The following is a 24,796-nucleotide window of genomic DNA, read 5'->3' as shown; positions in this document are numbered from 1 at the left end:
AAAAGAGCCACATCTACAGGAAAAAACAATTGGACTGGTAGCTGACTTTTCAGCTGTTATTTGGAACACAGAAGGCAGTAAGTAAAGTCCTTAAAGTGCTAAAAGAAAAAAAAAAGAAAGTAAAACTAAACTAATAGCCTGGACTTGGACACAAAGTAAACCATCTTTGAAGAATGGGAGAAAATAAGAACATTTAAAGGGAAACCATAATTAAAAGGATTCTCCACCAATAGAATCTCCTTAACAGAATTTCTTTTTTTTTATTTTTTATTATTATACTTTAGGTTTTAGGGTACATGTGCACAATGTGCAGGTTTGTTACATATGTATCCATGTGCCATGTTGTTTTGCTGCACCCATTAACTCGTCATTTAGCATTAGGTATATCTCCTAATGCTGTCCCTCCCCCCTCCCCCCACCCCACAATAGTCCCCGAAGTGTGATGTTCCCCTTCCTGTGTCCATGAGTTCTCATTGTTCAATTCCCACCTATGAGTGAGAACATGCGGTGTTTGGTTTTTTTGTCCTTGCGATAGTTTACTAAGAATGATGTTTTCCAGTTTCATCCATGTCCCTACAAAGGACATGAACTCATCATTTTTTATGGCTGCATAGTATTCCATGGTGTATATGTGCCACATTTTCTTAATCCAGTCTATCGTTGTTGGACATTTGGGTTGGTTCCAAGTCTTTGCTATTGTGAATAGTGCCGCAATAAACATACGTGTGCATGTGTCTTTATAGCAGCATGATTTATAGACCTTTGGGTATATACCCAGTAATGGGATGGCTGGGTCAAATGGTATTTCTAGTTCTAGATCCCTGAGGAATTGCCACACTGACTTCCACACTGATTGAACTAGTTTACAGTCCCACCAACAGTGTAAAAGTGTTCCTATTTCTCCACATCCTCTCCAGCACCTGTTGTTTCCTGACTTTTTAGTGATGGCCATAAAAGAGCCCTCATCGCCAAGTCAATCCTAAGCCAAAAGAACAAAGCTGGAGGCATCACGCTACCTGACTTCAAACTATACTACAAGGCTACAGTAACCAAAACAGCATGGTACTGGTACCACAACAGAGACATAGATCAATGGAACAGAACAGAGCCCTCAGAAATAATGCCGCATATCTACAACTGTCTGATCTTTGACAAACCTGACAAAAACAAGAAATGGGGAAAGGATTCCCTATTTAATAAATGGTGCCGGGAAAACTGGCTAGCCATATTTAGAAAGCTGAAACTGGATCCCTTCCTTTCACCTTATACAAAAATTAATTCAAGATGGATTAAAGACTTAAATGTTAGACCTAAAACCATTAAAACCCTATAAGAAAACCTAGGCAATACCATTCAGGACATAGGCGTGGGCAAGGACTTCATGTCTAAAACACCAAAAGCAATGGCAACAAAAGCCAAAATTGACAAATGGGATCTAATTAAACTAAAGAGCTTCTGCACAGCAAAAGAAACTACCATCAGAGTGAACAGGCAACCTACAGAATGGGAGAAAATTTTTGCAACCTACTCATCTGACAAAGGGCTAATATCCAGAATGTACAATGAACTCAAACAAATTTACAAGAAAAAAACAAACAACCCCATCAAAAAGTGGGTGAAGGACATGAACAGACACTTCTCAAAAGAAGACATTTATGCAGCCAAAAAACACATGAAAAAATGCTCATCATCACTGGCTATCAGAGAAATGCAAATCAAAACCACAATGAGATACCATCTCACACCAGTTAGAATGGCCATCCTTAACAGAATTTCTAAAGGTAGTAATCTAGGAAGCAGGAAAATGAATCCAGAAGGAAATTCTAAGGTATAAGAAAGAATAGAGAACAAAGGAAATGGTAATGAACAAGGGCAACAAGTCTTTATTGAAAGGGTGCTTGGAGAATTATACGCAGAATCTGAAGTAATATAAAGAAATAAAGTCACTCAGAAAGAGATCATGAATGCAACAAGAATAGTGTTGAGCTGATGTTTGGATCATCGAGAATGTCAATATTTATGAGATAAACAAAGGAAAAAATAACTTTCCCTAAGGACATTTAGAAACAGCTCAATTAATAGGCAAACAAAGATCAGAGAACAGAGAATTTAGTGTTCATGAACACTGACCAGGACACCAGCCCCACCGATACTGACACAGAATAAATTGGATAATGCGATCCCAACTCACACACTTCACAGACACAGTACAGTCAGCTGCATAATCCCATACTGTTCCTATAATCCCAAAGTGGGTGCTCATTTACATAGCAGACTGCCTTCTATCAGTCTAATGCTACCTAAATAACCAATAATTCCAGGTATCACTAGCCAATCAGCAACACCCAGAAATTTTGCTTCATTAATATGGTAAAGAGACAGTTCATAGTCCTTTGATATTAAAAGATCCTCTTATTGTGCCTCCATCAATCCTGTTCTCTGAAAGTTTAGCCTTTCAGTTAGATTGGGATCCCTGTTTGGAGATAAATTATTTCCACTTTTTTGTCTCCTAATATTTTTTTCTACTTTAACTGTGCATTTAAAGAAATAAAAACCAGAAGTGAATCCTGGTTTTGTGGTGACTGAAGCACATATTATTTTAAGATTTATCCATAAAGAAAATAACAAAAATATTATAAATAATATTAGTCTTAAAAGGAGTCAATGTGGGGGAAGGGCCTTGAAATTTAGGATTTATTAATGTTACTGAAAATACATAGCTGGCCAGAAATATCAAGTGCTTCATAATATTAAAATAATAAGGACTGCATATATATATATACATATATATACACACACACATGCATATGTATGTATATGTGTATATATATGTATATATGTATTTATGTACATATGTGTATATATACATATATGTATATATATATGTGTGTGTATATATATATTCATCTGGGCCCATTGAGATGGATAATTCTGTTCTTCAAGACCAATACCTATATATATGTTGTATACATATACACATATATATATACACATATACACAACATATATGTGTATATATATATATACAAATACACATATGTGTATTTGTATATATAATATAAATTATATATAATACAATATAATTTATATATAAATACAATTTATATATAAATACAATATAAATTATATATAATTATAATATAAATTATATATAATATAATATAAATTATATATAAATATAATTTAAATTATATATAATATAATATAAATTATATATAAATATAATATAAATTATATATAATATAATATAAATTATATATAAATATAATATAAATTATATATAAATAATAATGTATATATATATATTTGAATGAGACCAATATATATATATATTCGGTCTTGAAGGACAGAATCTCATTTGAATGAAAGCAATATATGTATATTTGGTCTTGAGGGACAGAATCGTGCATCTCAATGGGCCCACATGAATATTTCAGAGTAACGGCAAAGATTCTCAAAGCAACTTCAGGGAAATAAAGGCAGGAATTTTCAAATGTTCTGTAAATCTTCTTCCTCAAGACTATTACTATTTGATAGTAATAGTCAAAATTTATAATATTTATCATATAAAAATAATAGTAAGAATATATTAAGCACCAACTCAGTTATTAAGTTTCTTGCACTTTATTAAACATGCACTAAATTATATATTCCCTGTAAGAGCCTTATGAGGTTCATATTAAAATAATATCCATCTTACAGATGAGGAAATTGAAACTTGGTGACGTTAGTTGCCCAAATTACATGACTTATAAGTGGAGAGCTGAGATTTTAACTGTAACTTCAAAACTTAATGTAAAAGAAAAAATCCCTAGCTAGAATCAGTGGCAGATCTGAATCTCTAGGGGCAGCGAATATAAGGTTCTTCCTTTTATCAGTGTTGTTATTCTTCAAGAGAATAAACTCATACCAGTCAAGCCCAATGGTTGTACTGTGAAAAAAGATAAAAACTCTAGCATTCTTAGAATTTTTATCTTTTGGACAGCTTCTCTTGGACATCCAAGAATGACAGTAAAACTTTGAGAAAGGAAATATTAGGCAAGACTCTAATATGAGCTTTCACTTTAGTCATAAATGAATCTTTGTGTCTAACACATGGACTTACTCTTCCCGTCATGTCAAGCGATTCCATAATGAGATAAAAAGTAATAATGGTAAAATAAATAATGCACATTTGGCCAAAGTGATTTTTGGAGACTTTGGTTGTTGAGGGTTCATAGGGATGAGATTTGGTACCATATTTTCCTCTTTAACAACATGACTAGCAGATCCAGTAGGCTAATTTAGTAGAAGACTAAAGCATTTGGGTAATCATTTGTGCAGTTAAAAAAGTAAAACTGACCACTTTATATAAATTTACATTGGAAAAGATAATACCAATACCCCTTAAACATATTGTAATCAAAATGCTGTACAAATTACTTAAATTATATAATTATAAAATGCCATAATTTTATTTTGTGAACAAAAAAGCAGCAACAAGTACTTACCTTGTCTAATCTTAAGCAGCAAAATGGTACTTTTTCATGAAGGAGATGACAAAAAGTGGGTGAACTTCCTATATATGGAGAATAAGGTGGGTAACCTTTAGCATACCTGTAAAACAATACAAAATATTACCCTTGGATAAGGCAGGCAAATTTGAGAAATTAAGTTACGACCATGTTCCTCTGTTTTAATAACATTATAATCAATACCTCTGTGTTGCAATTATATTTTGATAAAGAGGTAGTTAAGAGGAGAGGTAGGCAAACTGTGGCCCCAGGATCAAATATGGCCCACGACATGGTTTTGCAAGCTGAGGGTTGTTTCTGTATTTTTAAATGGTTGGAAAAAATCAAATTAGTATTTCATGTCATGCAAAAATTATATGAAGTTCAAATTTCAGTATCTATAAATAAAGCTTTTTTTGTAATTCAGCCACACTCATTCATGTATGTATTGTGTATAGGTGTTTTTGTGCTTTGGTAACAGAGTTAGTAGTTGCAACAGGGGTCAAAAAGCCTGAAATATTTACTGGTTGTTCCTATCTAGAAAAAGTTTGTTAACTCACAGCTTTGAAGATTTTCGTTTTTAAAAAATAAATAGTAATGTTAATTTTTACACAATACATTTAAAGCAAAATGCATTACTACGATTTGCTCTATCAATACTCATTAGTCATAACTACATAACCAAAACGGAACAAATAATTGAGGTAATTGGTTAAAAACATAGTTTTTGTTGGAATCATACTTAAAACATTATCAGAGACATTTAGCTTGCTGACTTTTAAAAAACAGCTAACTACGTATTTCGGCTATACTGACTTTCAGAATGAAACTTCTAAAACGTAGCAGCATAAATGAAAATTAGGCAATAAAGTAAAATTTAGTGAAAATAATATTCCCTTAACACTCAGTTTACAGGTAAATAAATTATACGCTAGTTGTTTTTTTTTTTTTTAAGACAGCGTCTCACTCTGTCGCCCTGGCTGGACTGCAGTGGCAGGATCTTGGCTTACTGCAACCTCCACCTCCTGTGTTCAAGTGATTCTCCTGTCTCAGCCTTCCAAGTAGGTAGGATTGCAGGCGCACGCCACCACTTCTAGCTAATTTTTATATTTTTAGTAAAGTTTGAGACCAGCCACACCATGTTGGTCAGGCTTGTCTCAAACTTGTGACCTCAAATGATTCTGCCATCTCGGCCTTCCAAAGTGCTGGGATTACAGGTGTGAGCCACCTTGCCCGGCCGCAAGTTTTCTTTTTTTTTTAATTAAAGTCACTTGTACACAACCAATATAAAGTGGAACTGGCATGGCAAACAATGTCCTTAGTACTCCACAGTCAAGGCTGTGGACTGCTGTGTTTTCTTGAAGAATGACAATTTAATATGTGGAATAAGACATGTAAACAAACTCTACTGCAAGCTACAATGTGATTAACACTATATAGATTGGTGCTCTATTATTATGGAAGCCTAGAAAAGGGAAATGGTACTCCTTTTATTCACACATTTAAAATAATTAATGCATAGTGTATGAAAATGCTGAACACTGAGATAAGGAAAGCTTAATGGAGGGGGCTGTATTTTCATTTCATTGAATAATTGATTGAACTTCAATATGGATGTGCAATAAGGTAAATTCAAAGTATAAAGTACAATATACTATAAAAACCATACAATTATGAAAATGAAGTTTATATCTTGGGAACACTGATTTTTTTTTCTTTGATGATAAAAGATAATTAACAGCAAAATGAGATTGGAAATATATGTTGAAGCCAGAAACTTGAGGGCTTATAATGCTCTGCAGTCAAAAGAGATACTGGCTACTAGCACTGTGTTTTGGTAGAAGCATACAGGAATGATTCTAGGATGTTTAGAACAAAAGATCATTAGCTCCTTACCTATTGGGAAGGTACCTAAAGAAAATACTTAAGGACATTAGCACAAAACCCAGTAATCTTACACCTTAGAGTATCTGAACATACTCTAAGTTTGAAGAAATTTCTTCATCTGGTGTAGTTTCATCTTCTGATTGGTCACTTAGAAGATCACATGTTTGAATCGATGATGTATCTGCAACCTCTAAAACAGGAGCAATGCTAGGTCTTCTTATTTCTTTGCTTCCCTCTGTAGGAAGAGACAGGGTAGGGCCACTTGCTGATCTACAGCTTGTATCTTGCAAGTCTATAGCCACAGTACCTAAAACAATAAAACATGAAAATTTATCAAGGTGTTTGCCATATTGATTACTAGTGTTGAAGGTTAAATGAAATATGAAATATAATGAACATAATAAATATATATAGAGAGAGCATATATTTATGCCTGTGATGTATGTTTAGTTCTGATAGCTAAATATTTCTTTTGCATGCAGGCATTTTCCTGAACAAGAAAATCTCTGTTTGCACAAAAGTGTATTTGCAGAGTGTTGTTCTATAGCACAAAACATAAGATTTGTAAAATCCTGAAGTATATAGAAACTTAAAGTGAAAAAGCATACCCTGATGTTTCAATTTATATATTTATTTAAAATTTATTATTTTGTTGTTGACCATGTCCATTTTGCGAATTTTTCATTATGTCTTTCCCCCCTTTGCTTTTTCTTTTCTTTCTTTCTTTTTTTTTTTTTTTTTAAGACAGAGTCTCGCTCTGTCCTCCAGGCTGGAGTGCAGTGGCACAATCTCGGCTCACTGCAAACCCCTCCTCCTAGGTTCAAGCGCCCCTCTCTTTTCTATTGAGCTATATTTTTGTAATTGATTTGTGACCACTTTTTAAAATATCAGAACTACTAATATGTTATACTTATTGTGTATCAAAATGAATATTTACTGAGTGCCTCATATAGGGAGCACTATTCCAGGTACTCGAGATCTGTAGAGAAGACAAAGTTTCTACAAGATGTATGTAGCAAGAAGACAAATAAATGGATAATTGTAGATAATGATCAGTAGCATGCAGAGAGAGGAATAGAATTTTTATTTGATAGGAAAGAAGGCCACTGTGAAGTTAAGACATTTGATTTTTGACCTGAAATACAACAAGGAACACACAAGTCATGGAAGTACCTGGAGGCAGTTAAGAATGGCAAGCCCAAGCCCAAGTGGCTTAAGGTTATTGAATACTTGAGGCACTCAAGTAATAGAAGGTGGAAGAAGCAATTCCTTTTGTGAATCTTATTGAAATTTAAAAATTAATTTTAATATCCACTTATGAAAAATTGAGGTTCCTCTCCTTCTGGAGAAAATAACGATGAATGACATCATATTTCATAATTACTCATTTCATTTATGCACTCAGTGGCACCTGGTCATCCTTCTAAAAGTTGTTAGTCTTTGCTTTGTCCCATTCTTTGAAACAATTACAGTCATGCATTGCTTAAAAAGGGGGATATGTTCTGAGAAATCTACCATTTGGTGATTTCTTAGATATTCAAACATCATACTTACACAAACCTAGATGAGGTAGCCTACTATCCTAGGCTATATGGTACATAGGCTATATGGTATAGCCTACTGCTATATGGTATAGGTATAGCCTACTGCCCCTAGACTACAAATCTGTACAGCATGTTACTGTACTGAATGGTGTAGTCAATTCTAACACAATGGTAATCTCAATATAGAAAAGGTACAGTAAAAACATGGTATTACGATCTTATGGGACCACCATTGTATATGCCGTGCATCATTGACTGAATTGTCTTTATGCAGCACATGACTATTTAAAATTCTACTTTCCTCAAACCTCTGACCTTCCAACCTTCTTCCTCATTATAATATCATGAACTGAAGAAATTTTTACCTTATCTCAGCCCTTCACTTCCATAGTGATGTTTTAGACCTTGTTATAACCAATAAAAACAATGTTGCACACATTTTTATGCATTCACCCTTTGATCACCACTATTTCTTGTTTGTTCAGGTCACTCTCCCTGATTTCCTAACATTAGCTATGATTTTACCATGCTGGAACTTCAATTCTACTGATGATACAAGAGTTTGTCTCTCTCATTCCCTTGATGCTCTCTCTTCTCTTCTTACCTATCTTAAATTCCATGTTTAAGCGTTATGATTATTTTCTTGCATATACCCCTTGATCCCTTGATACATTTTTGCTTCATTCCATCCTCTTGACAAAATAGAACTCTGCTTAAGTTAAACTCTTCATGTTCCCCATATCTATACCTATGCAACTGAATATACTCGGGCATCATTAATAGTCTCTCCACATTGTCTGTCCTGATTTTTGGAAGTTTCACCATACACATAGATGATCCTTCCAACATTCCAGACTCAACTCCTTGTCCTCTTCTCTAGTAATGGCTTTTTCTATTATCACTCTTCAGTCATTCACTCTCATGGCCACACCTTAGCTTTTGTAATTATTACTTGATGTATATCATCTCTCCTTCTGGCATCTCACTCTTTGACACATGTACCTTGGCTTTCTAGCAATTTCCCTCTTGATTTTCACTGGAATTAGAATCGATTAATCCATTCTCCTTTCAGTCTTTTTAAACCAAAATACATCTTTTCACTTCCTTGCTTAAATTAAGTTCCATGGCCTATAATTATATACCGTCTATTATACAAACCCTCAATCTCTCTGACTTACTTACTTGCTTGTACTTTCAACACAAGCTACAAATCCATTTCTTTTCTCCGTTTTGCAGTCAGACATTTTAAGAACTGTCCAGAGCTACTGCTTCTAATTTATCTTCTACCGTTCTTTCCCAAACGCAGTCCAATCTAGCACTGTCCACCACCACTCCATTGAAACAGCTCTTATGAGGGTGAACAATGATCATTGCATTGCTAAAGTCAATTGACACTTCTCAGTCCTTATGTAATGACCTATCAGTGACATTTGACATGGCTTACCATGGTGTTGTCTTGATGCACTTAGCTCACTTTGATTCCAGGACACCACACTCATTGGGTTTTCCTACTAGCCTGCCAGTAGCTCCTCTTTGGTCTCCTTTGCTGGTTTCTTCTCATGTCCCTAATACGTAATCTTAGTATACTGCAGAGGTCTGTTCTTTGTCTTTTATTTTTTCCTGCCTGTATTCATTTCCTCAATGACTTCATTCAGTCTTATGGCTTTAAATACAGTACATAAGATCAGAAATAAAAAATTTACTTTTTCAGCCTATCTCTCTCTCTCTCTCCTGAAATCTAGACTCTTACATATAACTTCTGTTAGACATTTTCAAGGTGTTCCAAAATACTCTTTATCTTCCCTGTACCCCCAAAAAACCTGCATTTCCCCTAGCCTTTCTTCTCAATTTATGGCCATTCCCTTTCTCCAGTTGCTTAATCCAAAAACCTTATGTTTCTTCACACTTCTCTTTTTCTCACAGTTCAATTTCATTTTTTAAGGAATCCTGATTATCCTCAAAGTACAAACAGAATTTTCTCCTTCTTACCACTTCCACTTGAAAATAGTCTGATCTTTGCTCCAAACCATGTATTCTCAACAGCAGCCTGAGTTGAGCACTCAGCATAGGTGAGATCAGGTCAATGGCTCTGCATAAAGCCTTGCAATAATTCCCACTTCACTGGGAGTAGAAGCTGCAATCCTCATATGGACTTAAATAAGCCCAACAGGATCTGGCCTCTTTCTACCTGTTCCTCCTCGTCTCCTACTACTCTTCTAGCATTCACTGTGTTTGAGGCACAAGGGCCCTTTTACTGTTCCTGGAGAACCCCAGCCAGGCTCTCACTTTAGGGCCTTTGTGCCAGCTGTTATCTCTTTCTCCAGACCTCCACAGGACTAATTCCTCATTGCCTTCAGGTATCTGCTCAAACATCACCTTCTGGTCTACTAACCACTTCATTTAAAATCTGCTTCTCCCAAAATTAATTATCTCCCATACTAGCTCTGTTTTCTTTTAGTTTTTCCTTTATGACTTATAACCCACTAACATATTAAGTAATTTACTTATTTTTTATATGTACTTTGGTTATCGCCTGTCTTCTCCATAATAGAATGTAAACTCTATGAACTAAGGATGTTTGTTTGTTTATTCACTAATGTTATATCAGAAATACTTATGAGAGTTCTTGGTACATATTAGGTGCTCAATAAATACTTTTTTGGGTACATATTAGGCACACAATGCGTACTTTTTGAAGACATTAAAAATGAATATTGCTACTGTAGAATAAAAATATGTAAACGACAAATAGGATTACCTAAGAAAGTCTAGGTAGACCCATGGAATAATGTTTGGAGGGAGTGATATTTAGACTAAGATATAAAGAATTAGAAGTCTTTACTTAGGCAATGTTGGAGTGTGAGGAATAGTTCTGTCAGAGGAAACTTAATGTTTTAAGGCCCATTGGTGAAAAAAAATATATATAATGAAGATTGAAAGAAAGTGAGTATGTTTGGAGCTTAGGAGAGCAGCAAAGGGGAGGTAAAATGTGGAGCTAAAAAATTCAGAAAATATCATTAATAAAAAGCCTATAAAGAAAATGATGAAGTAATTTATTTTCTAAACTAAGATACTGCAGAGTAAAAGGGTGTTCTTTTAATAATTACATCAGGACAATTATATAAACTGGAACAATCCTAAAAAACTGGAACATTCCTAAGAAAACTAGGATTGCCTAATGCAAACAAGAACTTTTGGTTATCCTATTTATAAGTTAAGTTGCACTTTAAAATTTAGACTTTCTTTCCAATGGGTAGTATAAAGCAGGTGATTTGTTTAGGAAAATGATACTATCAAAATAATATTTAAAAATTTTTACTCTTGTGGCAGGATGGCGAATTAAGTGTAGAGTGGCAAGGCTGGAGGCATGGAAAGAAGACAAGGTTGTTGATCCTGCAGTTCAGGGAGAGGAGGATGGAGGCACAGACCATGATGATGTTAGTGGTGGACATGGAAAAAAAACTGAATGATTCTAGGGGCTATTTACTGATCAGATTTAATAGAATTTGGTTAACTATGAGGTATGAGAAGAGCGGGTGGTGAAAAGTCAGAATGGTGACTTTACAAATCAAAGGATAACGTTGTCATCTGCTTTTTAGCAAAAAAAAAAAAAAAAAAAAAAGGAGAAGGAGAAAAATGGTGTTGAATGAGAGTGTAGAGATCAGTTTAATTTGAATATGCTGTGCTAGTTTTTCCCGCAAAATACTCAGATAGAAATAACCAGTAGACAGTTCCTGTTGCTGTGAAGAGATGTTGAGTTAATGCTTTAGATAAAGGAATAATCAGTTTATGGACAATTGAATCCATGAGAACAGATGTGACCACACAAGGAAAATGAATGTGCACAGTGTGCACAATGCAGAAAAAAAGGCATTAGAGTGTTTCAGGAAGAACATGGCCAATATTCTTGTCATATACTGCGAAGACAATCAATTAGATGTAGTGACAAAGAGGGGCATGGTGACCTTGCCTGAATAGTTTCAGTGATATGACTGCAGGTGTCAGATTGAACTGGGTAGAATCATGGACATAGGACAACAGTAAAATCTAAAGCCTGCCACTAAACACAACACTTTGGAGAAATTTGTCTCTGAAGTTGTTATCACAGAAGGTTCAAAGTTACATGTGTATGGTGCACACAGAGATATGAAGAGACACACACACACAGAGACACACAGACACACACACACAGAGGGAGAGAGAGAGAGAGATCAGCCAGTGATTCTGAATAGAAAATGAAGTTAGGTAATGAGGAGGGATTAAAGAGTAAAGTCTCTGAGAAGGAACAAGAGCATGGTTCGTGGAATAAATGAATGTATCAGTATTAGTTAAAAAGGACACATTTTCCTTGTGACAGATACTAAATGTTTGTAAGTTTGTAGATGGTTTGGTAGCCAAACTGTAAGGAAATTCTTATTTGCATGGAGGTATTTTTTCTTTTATCTTTTTTCTTCTGTGTCATAGAAGCCAAGTTCAATGGTGAGAGTGCGTGAGAGATGGAAAGAGAATTTTGAGAAAATGAAGAATATTTGAAATAGCCTCTGTTGATGATAATTACAAAGAGAACTTACAAAAGAAATATAAAAGCCTATGGTGCTTAATACATAATGAGAAATATAAAATGATTGTTGGTTGTGTTTTTGTAATATCTTAGATTGAGGTTTTCTTGGACACAGAGTCTTTTTCTGTTGCCCAGGCTGTTCTCAAACTCCTGGCTCAAGCAATTCTTCCACCTCAGCCTCCGGAATAGGTAGTATTATAGACACATGCCACCACAGTAGGCTAATATCTTACTTTTAAAAAAATTCACAACTTAGAGCTGTTGTCTTGTATACCTAATCATACCTAGTTTGTAAAATGCAGCATGTTTGAAATTTTCTTTAAACTTTTAATAAAAATTGAAACTCACTTGTATTTACCTTTTTTTATTTTAGGAATAAATTAATGATATTTCAAATTTGTTTATACTTACCCATGCTGGCAATTATGCTATGTACAGGTAATCTGGAAGGTCCATGATAAAATGACCTGGACACATTGCTTTTTCTCTGCTGGTCTTGGTTTTTAAATGCTGAATTCTCTTCTTTGGTAATATTAATATAAAAACATATGTCTGTAGAATTCATAATGTATCGAGGACCTGGATTCAGCAAAATGTTTTTATTATCCTCCCTCCTAACACCTATCAAGCAGACGCCAAACCTTAAGTAAAAAAAAAAAATAAGAGTTTGTTAGAAAATTAGTAAATTATTGTAAGGCTGAGGAAAATAAAAGCTTTAAATAATAGCATTTTAAAGCTTTAAATTATCCTAGAAGTTCAAGATCCTCATTTTTACAGGAAAATAAACTATGTGCTTAGTGTGTTGTAAAACCAATTTAGCTGATTATGACCACTATAAATTTACATTTTAATGAAAATGAATGGAAGAACATAAGAAACATGAGTGCATGTATACACTAAGGGTAATATTATTTTGCAAATTTTTACAACAATTTTACTTTGGTCAAAAAACATAAACAGCATTTCTTACTTTGGTCAAAAAAAAAATAAAAAGCTTAAAACTATTGGCCAAAGGAAAGAAACTTACCCATGTCACCTGAAAGAGAACCAGGGTCCCTGAATTTATCATATTTGGTTTACTTTAAATTTTAGAAAAAATATATATTTTTAAATAGTTTTAAATAGGTATGCACTTAGTCAGAAAAAAAAAGTAAAGTAGAATACAGAAGCTCCTTGACTTATGATAGAGTTATGTCCTGATAAACCCAGCATAAGCTGAAAATATTGTTAAATAAAAAATGCTTTTAATACAGCTAGCCTAACGAATATCATAGTTTTAACCTAGCCAACCTTAAACATACTCATAACACTGCCTACAGTTGGGCAAAAATATCTAATACCAAGCCTGTTTTATAATAAAGTGTTAAATATCTTATGTAATTTATTGAATATTCTACTGAAAGTGAAAAATAGAATGATTGTATGGACACTGGAAGCATGGTTTCTACTGAATGGCTACTGTTTTGTACCATCATGGTCAAAAAATAGTAAGTCAAAGCATCATAAGTTGGGGGTTCCTGTACATTACATAATAGATTAGTTAGTAGACTATATAGGTATATTGTAAATCCTCCAAAATGTGTCACATTAAAACATTTAATACAGATAATATGTTATTTTCATTATATACATACATTTTTATTTCTTAAGTAAATCCTTTTTTTTTTTTTTCAGAAAGGAAAAGAAAAAAAAGTTCTATGCTTGAATTGGAAGGTAGTTTTATTTATTTTTTTAACTTATTTCTCAGCCCAAAACAAGGGCCACCATCAGAGATTTTTTTTTTCAAACGTATAGTTTTTAGAAATATTAGTGTTACTTTGTTTTAGTTCCTAATCAACATCTTAAAATTCAGATCTGCGAAGAAGATTTTCATGTGTCTGTAAATTCTTAATGGATTAAAATATTTTAAAAAGACTTTAAAAGTTGCTAAATGAAATATTTCTACTAAATTGTAATTTACTCCTGACTGTCTTATAGAGACCATACAGACACCAGGGTTCAAATGTTTCAACATTGGGGAATATTGTGACAAAAATTCCGGAATGCCTAAACACATGAACACAATACGCATTCTATTTTTGAAAACTATTTCCACATGATATGCTTGACTGATTGATATTTCAATTTTTCTCTGAGGCAGAAACATACTTTTTGTGTGCGTGGAAAGAGGCATATGTAAAACTCTTTCCTTCATATTCAGCAAAAAATGTACTTTCTTCCAAAACAATGTGGTAGACTTCATTCCCGGAGCATCTACCGTACATCTTCTGCCATTGTTCTGGCGATTGCTGGCCTTCTCTGCAACACAGGCACACACACATACACACACACAAAAAGAAAACACAGTGAATGTGGTTAAAAAACAGTTGTTATAGAACAGTTTCTCAACTGTGTAAGAACTGGCAAGCACAATCCAAAGAAGCATCTGAGTAATGCTTTGAAGTCTGAAGATGACATTGTATGCAAGAGTTTCTACAAAAATTTTGAAATTAATTTTTTATATATATATATATATATGCTTGAGAAATGGCAGTTTTCTAGAAAGTGGGAGTTTTTCAAGATCCAGCTAATGAAAAGCTTTACTCTCATAATGAATCAATGAGATATAGGATTTTAGTCTTTCTTTATATATATATATATATATATATATATATATCCTATCATGCATATCTTCTAAAATTTGTTTTACAGTCTCCATAATACGGCCAATATTATCTTACCTATGATACCTGCGTGGCTGCTGTAGGTATTTTATTTTGCTTTATACTTAAAATTACAAATTTATCTCAATTTATCAATTTGATTTTATAGAAAATATACCTTTAGTTTTTGTTCACATCATAGCAATAACTTTCTTCCAATTGTATAGCAGTCACGAAAAGACACTTTTCTGTGCTAAATGTAAGGGTCTCTCCAACTAACTGAATATTTTTGTAACCACAAAATTCATGTTGGAATCCTAATCCCGTTATGATGGTATTTGGGAGTGCAGCCTTTGAGAGGCAATCAGGTTATGAGAGTGGAGCCCTCAGGAATGGAATTAGTGCCTTTCAAAAAGATGCTAAAGAGCTATCTTCCTGCCGTGTGAAAATACAAGTCAGCAGTTAAAAACTCAGAAGGGGGCCCTCACCAGCACTGGATCATGTTGGCACCTAGATCTTGGATTTCCAGCCTCCAGAACTGTAAGAAATGAATTTCTGTTGTTTATAAAATGCCCAAGCTGTGGTAATTTGTAATAACAGCCTGAACTGACTAAATTTCCAAAAGACATCCCACAAAAGTATTTTTACAAAGAAGATAAGTTTACCACAAAAAGTGCAATGTCTTTTGTTCTGGAATGTTCTGCACTGCCCGCCTAACTCAGTGGCCTTAGAAATATATTAAAAATTCAATTTATGAGAAATTCATAATGAATATATAAATAGGTTATTTCTCATTTTATATAATAAATTCATTTACCTTTGCTGAATAACGCTTATGGACTCCACAAAAAAAGCACATTTTAGAAGCAAAATGATAAATATATAAAAAGCACAATAATTTATCATAATCTCTAATAGATTCTTAATGGATCAAAACAGATCACAAGACATTACAACCATGTTTAGGACTTTAAAAAGCCATTTTAAACTGAGTATTGTCTAAAGGGTTATTAGGAAGGTAACATCTATCGATGTTTTCAAATTGTCAATAAGCTTTAAAAAATATCTATATTTTCTAAGTATGCCTCATTTCTGCCTCATTCCTTCTTAAGTATGCTTAAAGAGTTAAGAGCCTGGGCCCTGGAGTTTGATTGTCTAATCTGAGTCCCAACTCTATAATCGTTTTTTGTTTTGTTTTGTTTTGTTTTTTATTTATATTTTTTTTAAGATGGAGTCTTGCTTTGTCGCCCAGGCTAGAGAGCAATGGCACGATCTCAGCTCACTGCAACCTCTGCCTCCTGGGTTCAAGCGATTCTCCTGCCTCAGCTTCCCGAGTAGCTGGGATTACAGGCACCTGCCACCATGCCCGGCTAATTTTTGTATTTTTAGTAGAGATGGGGTTTCACCATGCTGGCCAGACTGGTCTTGAACTCCCGACCTCAGGCGAGCTGCCCGCCTTGGCCTCCCAAAGTGCTGGGATTATAGGTGTGAGCCACCGTCCCTGGCCAAACTCTACATCTTTTGTGAGTTATGTAACTTTTCAGTGATTCTTTATCTCTTCAGTGAAAAACAGTATCAGCTTCACTGGGTTAGATAAAATGAGGTAACACAAATAAATCACTTGGGAGATGTTGGGATCAGAGAAAACACACAGTAAATGTAAGCTGCCAATATTACTCTGATGTTACATCTTCCTCATTGCTAAATTCCAGAGCTATTTTAAATAAACCTAGTCGACTTACTAAACAATAATGCTTTTAAAACCTGTGCCCATTCTTCCATAATGTTAATGTATTTTTGAAATAGGAAAACAACAACAAAAAACAGTTTTGATTTTTGATTGCATATGACTACATCTAGCTACTACTTCCTAAGAATGATTGTCCCTGGTGGAAACAACGTTCCCTTTGGCAGATAAAAATAAAGTTATTTTTGTTATGTACCACATTACTATTGAGCAAGATGGTACTTGGCAAAAACAGAATCTATCTGAAAGGCTGAAAATGTATGAGATGGTGCTTGTAATTCATCAGTATTTGTTTGAGATCCAAAAGCCAGCATGAGGTCAACTAATTGTCATGCAAGGGTACTAAAAGCTATTCAAGAGAATTAGAAATCTAATTCCAGAAGCTGACAGGGGAGTACAATGTGGTAACTTGGAAGGGAACAGAAATGGATGGAATTGGACAAGGACAGTTCAGATAAATTTTCTTAAGCAATTTGCTTATTGCCTTGCTATTTTATACTGGCACATTGCCCCTCAGGCAACATCATTTTTTAGGATGTCATTTCGTTGGAATTTTTTTTTCTTTATGATTTCTTCAAAACCTCTAATAGTTAACCTGGAATCTCTAAATTAATCTAATTGTCAATATACAAATTTTGTTATTTTCATCGCATGTTATTTGCTTGAGAAATGCTAGACATCAATATTACATCTAATGCTGGTGTGTATATCCAATCTCCACTCATTAACTAATACACAAAATATTTATTGAGCACCCGTGAAATGTCAGGAAAGGCTTTAGATTCAAAGGTTATGGCAGTTAACAAAAAAGGTAAAAATGTCTTGTCTCATAGAGCCACTAGTGGGAGAAGGCCAACAATAAACAAGAAAAAGCAAATTTTGTTGTGTTTAGAGGTGATAATTGTGGGGAGAAAAATAAAGCAGAAAGGGAGCTAATATTTTAGCAGGTAGAATAAAATGTAAATAATGTGACTAGGGAAAAGATGATATTTGAGTAAAAATCTTGAAGAAGGCAAGAGAGGTCTGGGAGAAGACCATTACAGGCAGAAGTAGCTACAAGCACTTCCCTGAGACAGAGTTAATGCTTGATGTGGCTAAGGAAGAGCAGGGAAGCGAGTTTAGCTGGAATTCAAGGAGAGGAAGAAAATGGGGCCACAGAGATAACTAGCTGGGAGGAGGGATCATGTAGGACTTTACAAATAATTGTACTATGGCTTTGACCTTTCATTGGGATGACTTGGCAATCATTGGAGATTTTTGAAGACTAGTACAAAAGGTCTGATTCATATTTTATAAAATCCCTCTGGTCATTTTGTTGAAAACAGATTGAAGAAGGGACAATGACCAGTGAGGGGGTTATTGCAATGATCCACCTAGATGATAATGGTTTGGATCATGTTAGATTCTGGGTATGTTCTGAAGGCAGACTTGAAAAATTTGCTAATGGAAGAGAAAAATATATAACAACCTTAAATATTCTTAGCCACAAGAAACGTGGATAGGTAAACAAACAAATAAATATCCATATAGATAACAGGGAAAATGCAAGTCCCAGTGCTTACAAGACATCATGGGGAAATCTTAAATATAAAATGTTAGATAAAATAATAGTCTGCAGATTCAGCTTTATAGCAAACTAAGTCCTAGAAAAAGAGAGGAGATGTGAAACAGACATGGTGTATGTGAGGTTTCACAAACATTTGGAATGTTTATTTTTTTTAATCTGGAATACTAGGTACATGGGTGTTCACGATAATATTCTTACACCTTTTGAATGTCTGAAATATTTTCTAATAAATAAAAAATAAAATGCATGGCAAAAAGGCAAAAAAACTCCACCATGATTGGTACTAATAATTTAAGCTTTTTGTTTGTATATTTTTCACTGCTTCCTTGCTGTGTTTCAGGGCAGCATTTGGTCTACATTATATGAGCTTCCCCTATCCCCTACTTACTAATATTTTATGACTAATATTTTCTCTAGGCAGAAAGTAATCATTTTTCCATTTCTATGATGAATGTATTGAATTTAACTTTTTTGAATATCCACCCAGTTACTCAATGTATTGAATAATCTATCATTTTACTCACTAACTTAAAATAACTCCTTTATCAAACACCAAATTCCTAATTATCTGTGCCTCTATTAGAGGCACATATAATTTCTAGCCTGTTAATTGATTCTTCTCTATGTATTCACTAATAGCACACTATTTCAATGATTGTAACTGCACATGATTTTTAAGTATATAAGATAATCCCCTCATTATTATTGTCCTTGAAAATTTTCCTTGCTTGTCCGATTGCTTCATTTTATCATATAAACTTAAAATCAGCTTAACTATTTTAAAAAAGAATGTGTTGATATGATTGTTGGGATGCAATTAAAATAATAAATTTGGATGAAATTGACATCTTTATGTTAGCAACATATTATATCTTCATTTGCATGCTAATTACTCTTTATTTCTGCCACAACATCTCACCCAACACCAATCACAGCAGAATGTAGCAGTGGAACCACTGAGCCCTGTTGTTTACCTGTTTTCTGGAGGATTTCTGGTGACTAGAACATGTTCTAAGACATAGCAGATGTTCAAAAATATTTATTTAATGAAATAATTTTATTGTGCTGGTAATCTATGAGATATATGCTTTTACCCCCATTTCGCAGATAAAAGAAACTGAGGTTCAATGGCTTTGATGATGTTGCCAGCATGGGTAGATAAAATAATTCAACCCAGACACTCTGGCTAAAAAGTCAGCACTTTGTTCAGGAACGTCAGTTCTGAGGAGCTCCAATATTCAGTGTAAATGTTGCTGCTGTTTTGTTTCCATTCTTCAGGCTACTAGGATATTAAATGCCAAGTTTTTGTACCTTTATTAGTAACGCAGGACATTTTACGTCCTATAGATCTGTCCAAAAATCATTAATTTGTCTTCAGCTTACAGTTCTATCCCAATTTTCTATTTTTCTTATATCTTACTTTTTATATCTGGGTAGACTTAATTCAAGATTGATTTTGAATGAAGGAGAAATAATTACATAAATAAATAGTGCATTTCCAAACTTCTTATAGCAGCAAATCCTTTAATTCTATCACCCAGGTGTGACTTGTACTCACCTATTTGTTTATTCCTTCCTCCATCATCGATTCTTATACCTTTAAAACAGTCCTATCTCACTTCCTTGTTTCCAGTGAATGCTTTCACAAATCCTTTTATAGTAATGTAATAAGAGTAAATTTCAAAATCTCAAATTATTTCATGTCACTCTGCCATTGAAAATGCTAAAGGGCTTCCTTCTTTCATTTGATAAAGTTAAACTTTGAAAAATTGTCATTACAAAGCCCTGCTCACCTGTTCTATGACTGTCTTTCAGGTTTCATCTGTTACTTCCGTCTGCTTTCTCTTATGCACATCAGCCATTAGAAGTCTTTAATTTGTCCTGAACGAGACACTGTCTCTTATGTCTAGGATTTTCCACAATACTTTTCTCTCTACCTCCTATGGCGTATCCATTCTTGACCCTCAGCTTAATCATTACTTCCTCAGTTTTGCTGTAGTGTACTTCTCCTTTCATAACACTGTAACATTAAATTGTGTTAAGTAATTCTTAATATCTTGCTTTCCTGTGAAATAAGCTTTATGAGAAAAGGGATCATGTATTGTTTACCACTATATCCCCGAGACGTGACACCGGTTCTGACACAGAGGAAGAGCTTAATATATGTTTTGTTAAATGAACAAAGAATAACCTAACAATGTTCTTCATGCTCAATTACTAAATGTTCTGCTTTTCTAATTATATAATTCCTTTTGCCTTCACCAGAATAATTTTTAGGTCTAATGAATTACTTTCTCTATGATAAATGTGTCATTAGAATTAAAAAAAAAAACACTGAGTTTCATAATCACTAATGGACATGAAGTGAATTTAATATTATATCAATTTAGTGTTATAATTAGATAAAAATAGCAGCAGTAAAAACACAAGAAATATGGACAAAAAGCATAGAATGGGAAGCTCATTGAAAATTATGAAAAACCATTTAATAAAGATTTGAGATGTGTCTACAGCAATTAAATGAACATTTAGGGGAAATAAGAGGCTTGTGTATTTACTAACTGTTAACCTTGAGGTACACTCCAACCTCTAAAATAGTATAATGTGTTATCTACTTCATCCTCTTGTGAGACTGTTCTACTATATTGACTGGTAATTGAATAGTAAAGAATCCTTCCTAGCCAAGTTTATGTCCACATTTGTTTTCAAAATCATTGCTAGCTACAGCTGCTTTTAATGATCTTGGATTTTAAAAAAAGGAAAAAAATAATAGAATATTGAGATGAAACATTATATTAAAAAAAAATGGAGTACAGAATAATAGTATATGTTTAATATTTGAAAGAATCCCGGCTAGGCACGGTGGCTCACGCCTGTAATCCCAACACTTTGGGAGGCCAAGGAGGGTTGATCACCTGAGGTCAGGGGTTTGAGACCATCCTGATCAACATGGAGAAACCCTGTCTCTACGAAAAATACAAAAAAAAAAAAAAAAAAAAAAAAAAAAAGCTGGGCGTGGTGGTGCATGCCTGTAATCCCAGCTACTCCAGCCTGGGCAACAAAGGAAAGAAGAGAAAGAAAGAATCCCTTAGGTCTCTAGTCCCTCTGAATAAAGGGGCATGCTGTAGAGTTCATGCACCCAATACCCAATACCAGTCATGAGAGCCTTAGAAAATTTTTGATGAGACATTTTGGAAGGAAAAGAAGCTTGCGTCTGTTATTCTTGACATTTTTATGCCCTCAACAAATGTCTTAATGGAAAAAAATTAAAAGGAAAGGATATTGGAAGACAAGATGATTGCTTGGGAAAAAGGAAAAAAGCAGTCTAGTGAAGTAAATAAATTACAAACTCCATGACTTTGTAGCCTTCAGCCATGCAATTTCAGATCTCCCATTCCTATCATGTAATAATATTTTAGGCAGATCCCATTTCTTTAAAATCATATGGAGCTCCATTTAAATCCAACCCAGGCCTATCAAATTTGAAGCTCCAATCTTACCAGCTCAGGCTTGTTCTCTCTGGGCTATCGCTGCTCTCTAGGCTAATTCTAACTGTCAGCATTGTTCTCTTTGAAGATGGTAACCACGTGATGCCTATCTTATAGAGACATGAAAATGTTTTTTGGGGAGTGAGAGGTGGGCCTCTGTATGACACCAATGGTAAGCAAGAAACTGCATTCCACTCTTCCTTATTTCCTAACGGTACACCCTACAGACTCTAGCTTCTTGAGCTGCCTCACTTTGTGGAGTGGATGGGGTACTAGAAAGACAGGTCAAACCTTTTTAAACTATCGGTTGTGCTTCAGGAAACTCACGCGCAAGAGTGTGGGCTGCTCCACAGCAGTTTCTACTCCCTCACTTGTCATCTCCCTGACTTGCCATCTCCTTCTCTTTTTTCCCTTGTGTTCAAATAATCTCAGGAAACTACATAAGCAGATGTCTAACTGGCAAATGAGATGTTAGTTCCTACTGCAGGCAGACATCCTATTTTCCATGAGTAATAAGTAATTTTTTTGGACCTCACCTCACTGGGCTGGGAGTGGATGCATAACCACTGTGCTCCTCTATCTGTCACCCTCTCTGATCATCTCTTTTTATAGAAGGGTAAGAAGATTAGCAAATAAAATACTTCACTCATTTTTGTCCTCAGTTTTGGGTTATAATCACCAAACCTGGGGCAACATGAAGGTTCCTCTCAGCATAGTAAGTATTGGTTAGAAAAAAACAAACCACAAAAAAGGTATGTTTGTTCCCTTCTGTTTATTGTTTCCAAGGTAAAGATACTATTTGTTCCATTAACTTTTGGATTGTGTGTAAATCAATTTGGACAATTTTTTAAAACAAGAGTTGCATATTTCTCACTTACCCATGATTGCATTTTCAAGGCAAATGGGTATTTCTTGGCAGAAAGAATTAACTCACATATTAGTCTACTGCACTTTAAAATAATCAACCAAGTGGAATAAGGGCTGTTAGCTAATAAGTAGTTGGATCTGCTCTTTGCAGAAATGTATTTCAATACAGACCTCTGATGAAGTAAAAGAACCTTATATAGTTTTGTTTTTAAGAGTTTCCCCACATCAGTTTTTCCAAAGGGAGAAATAAAGGATTTAATTGGAATTTCCTGTCCTAGATAGAATATATTGAAGTCTTAATATGTTGCATACTCTGTTCTTATTTCAGGATACGCTGTACTACCCTGCTCAGTAAAGTAGTCCCATTTTAATGAAATAGCACAAAATCTTATTATACTGATGACTTCTTATGTTTTTATGAACCTGTATATTTTTGTGAAATTCATTTAGAAAGTAGAATTTATTTTTTTTGATTTTCATATTTTCTTTATGTATATAAGAATGCCATCACGATAGAGGTAAACTAAAGAACACCCTTTGTGTTATGAAGCACTGCCTTTAAAGTTGTAAAATATAATCATTAGTAGGAGTCTACCTCTTTCACAGCATTGTTTTAAGCACCTCTACATTGTAATCCTTTGATTTAGTTTGCTAGTACATTTTGTCCTCTTTGATCTTAAATAATGTAGCTAAACAGATGATAAATAATTTACTTCAGATTCACCAAAATTGACACAGATTGTCATATTAGTTACTTTTATATATTTATATTTATTATCAAACTAAGTTATCTTTGCATCAATGGGAATAAAGAGCACCTTGTCACAAGATAACTTTGATATATAATTCATTCTCCACTATGTAGTAAAAGTGTTTACATATATATAACTACAGAAATTTTTGCATATACGTAACTATAGAAATATTTTGACATTTTTGGGAAAGAATTTCATTCCTGTTTGTACTTGAATAAGATTAATGAGTTAAATATAAATTTCTTTATGATATTCTATTTTGAAGAAGATAAGAAAATATATTAACTCACTATATTGATTGCAAGGAGATTTTAAAGGTCTAAAATAAGTCACCAAAAGGTTTAAATCTGACTAAAATTAATGCACTTTATTTAATTCTATAATCTATGGAAATAATGTCCATTTGGTTGCAATCAGTTTGTTGTTTGTATACTTCCCAGGGTGTTTTTTTTGGCACTCATGAATTACATTATTTCACAATTATTGCAAACTTTATTTAAAAATTAAAATATTTAAATGATGTTACAATTTTGCTTTTACTATCAATGTTAGGAATCTACAGTTTAGCCACTGTAGGTGAAATAAGTAATTCTGACAAATCATAGCCTGTTTCATTGGAAAGACAAATATAATTGATGGTATGGGGGTATGTGGGGGTACACAGAAGCTTCCAAAACAGGTGAGTTTACAAAATAAACAGCTAGCACATAACTTTGTATTATATGAACATTTATTCTTGTAAGTCTGAAGATAGAACTGACTGTACAGATGCAGAATATCTAGAAAGAAAAGTACTTGAGAACTCCAGATAGAAGTAATTAAAAAAAAAAGACACCTCGGTCTACTAGGAAGATGCTTATGAATTCCAATTCTTGAATAGCGGAACTGCGCCAACATTGTAGGTCACCAAGCATCAAATTAGAAATCTGAGTTCTAAGATTAAAAGTTGCAGACACAATATAAAGCATGGTAATCAATTTTCTACCACCAGAGGGAACTGGAAAGCTGTTTGCCATTTTCAGGATAAGAAAAATGGCCGTCAAAAGTGGAGAGAATAGGAAAATGCTAAATGGTTTCCAAGCATTATTGACAGTGATCATAAACAATGAACACCATTTTGAAAGGCATCTACTTCAATGAGAAATAAAAAAAGGTGCAAAAGTTAGATTTTAAAGGTTGACTGTGCATGAAAGCAGCTTAAATTCACTGCCCTTAACGTTGGTTTCTCCTTCAATAACTCCAACG

At 34.0% G+C, this 24,796-nt stretch overlaps 1 protein-coding gene across 2 annotated transcripts in view; it reads right to left on the bottom strand.

The window, feature by feature from the left end:
* Window positions 1-24,796, bottom strand: part of KCNT2 (potassium sodium-activated channel subfamily T member 2) — a 394,167-nt gene that overhangs the window by 108,298 nt on the left and 261,073 nt on the right. For both annotated transcript variants that reach the window (XM_030818707.1, XM_030818708.1), the window contains exons 15-18: window positions 14,634-14,783; window positions 12,897-13,126; window positions 6,474-6,687; window positions 4,491-4,596 (exon numbers count right to left, since the gene is read on the bottom strand). In XM_030818707.1, the coding sequence (XP_030674567.1) occupies window positions 4,491-4,596; window positions 6,474-6,687; window positions 12,897-13,126; window positions 14,634-14,783 (700 nt within the window). The remainder of the gene's footprint in view (window positions 1-4,490; window positions 4,597-6,473; window positions 6,688-12,896; window positions 13,127-14,633; window positions 14,784-24,796) is intronic.

The sequence above is a fragment of the Nomascus leucogenys genome, chromosome 9 (assembly GCF_006542625.1).
Source record: "Nomascus leucogenys isolate Asia chromosome 9, Asia_NLE_v1, whole genome shotgun sequence".
In the NCBI taxonomy this organism is placed as follows: Eukaryota; Metazoa; Chordata; class Mammalia; order Primates; family Hylobatidae; genus Nomascus; species Nomascus leucogenys.
Note: the sequence above shows the minus strand (reverse complement) of the source record. Positions and strands in the feature narration are given on the sequence as shown.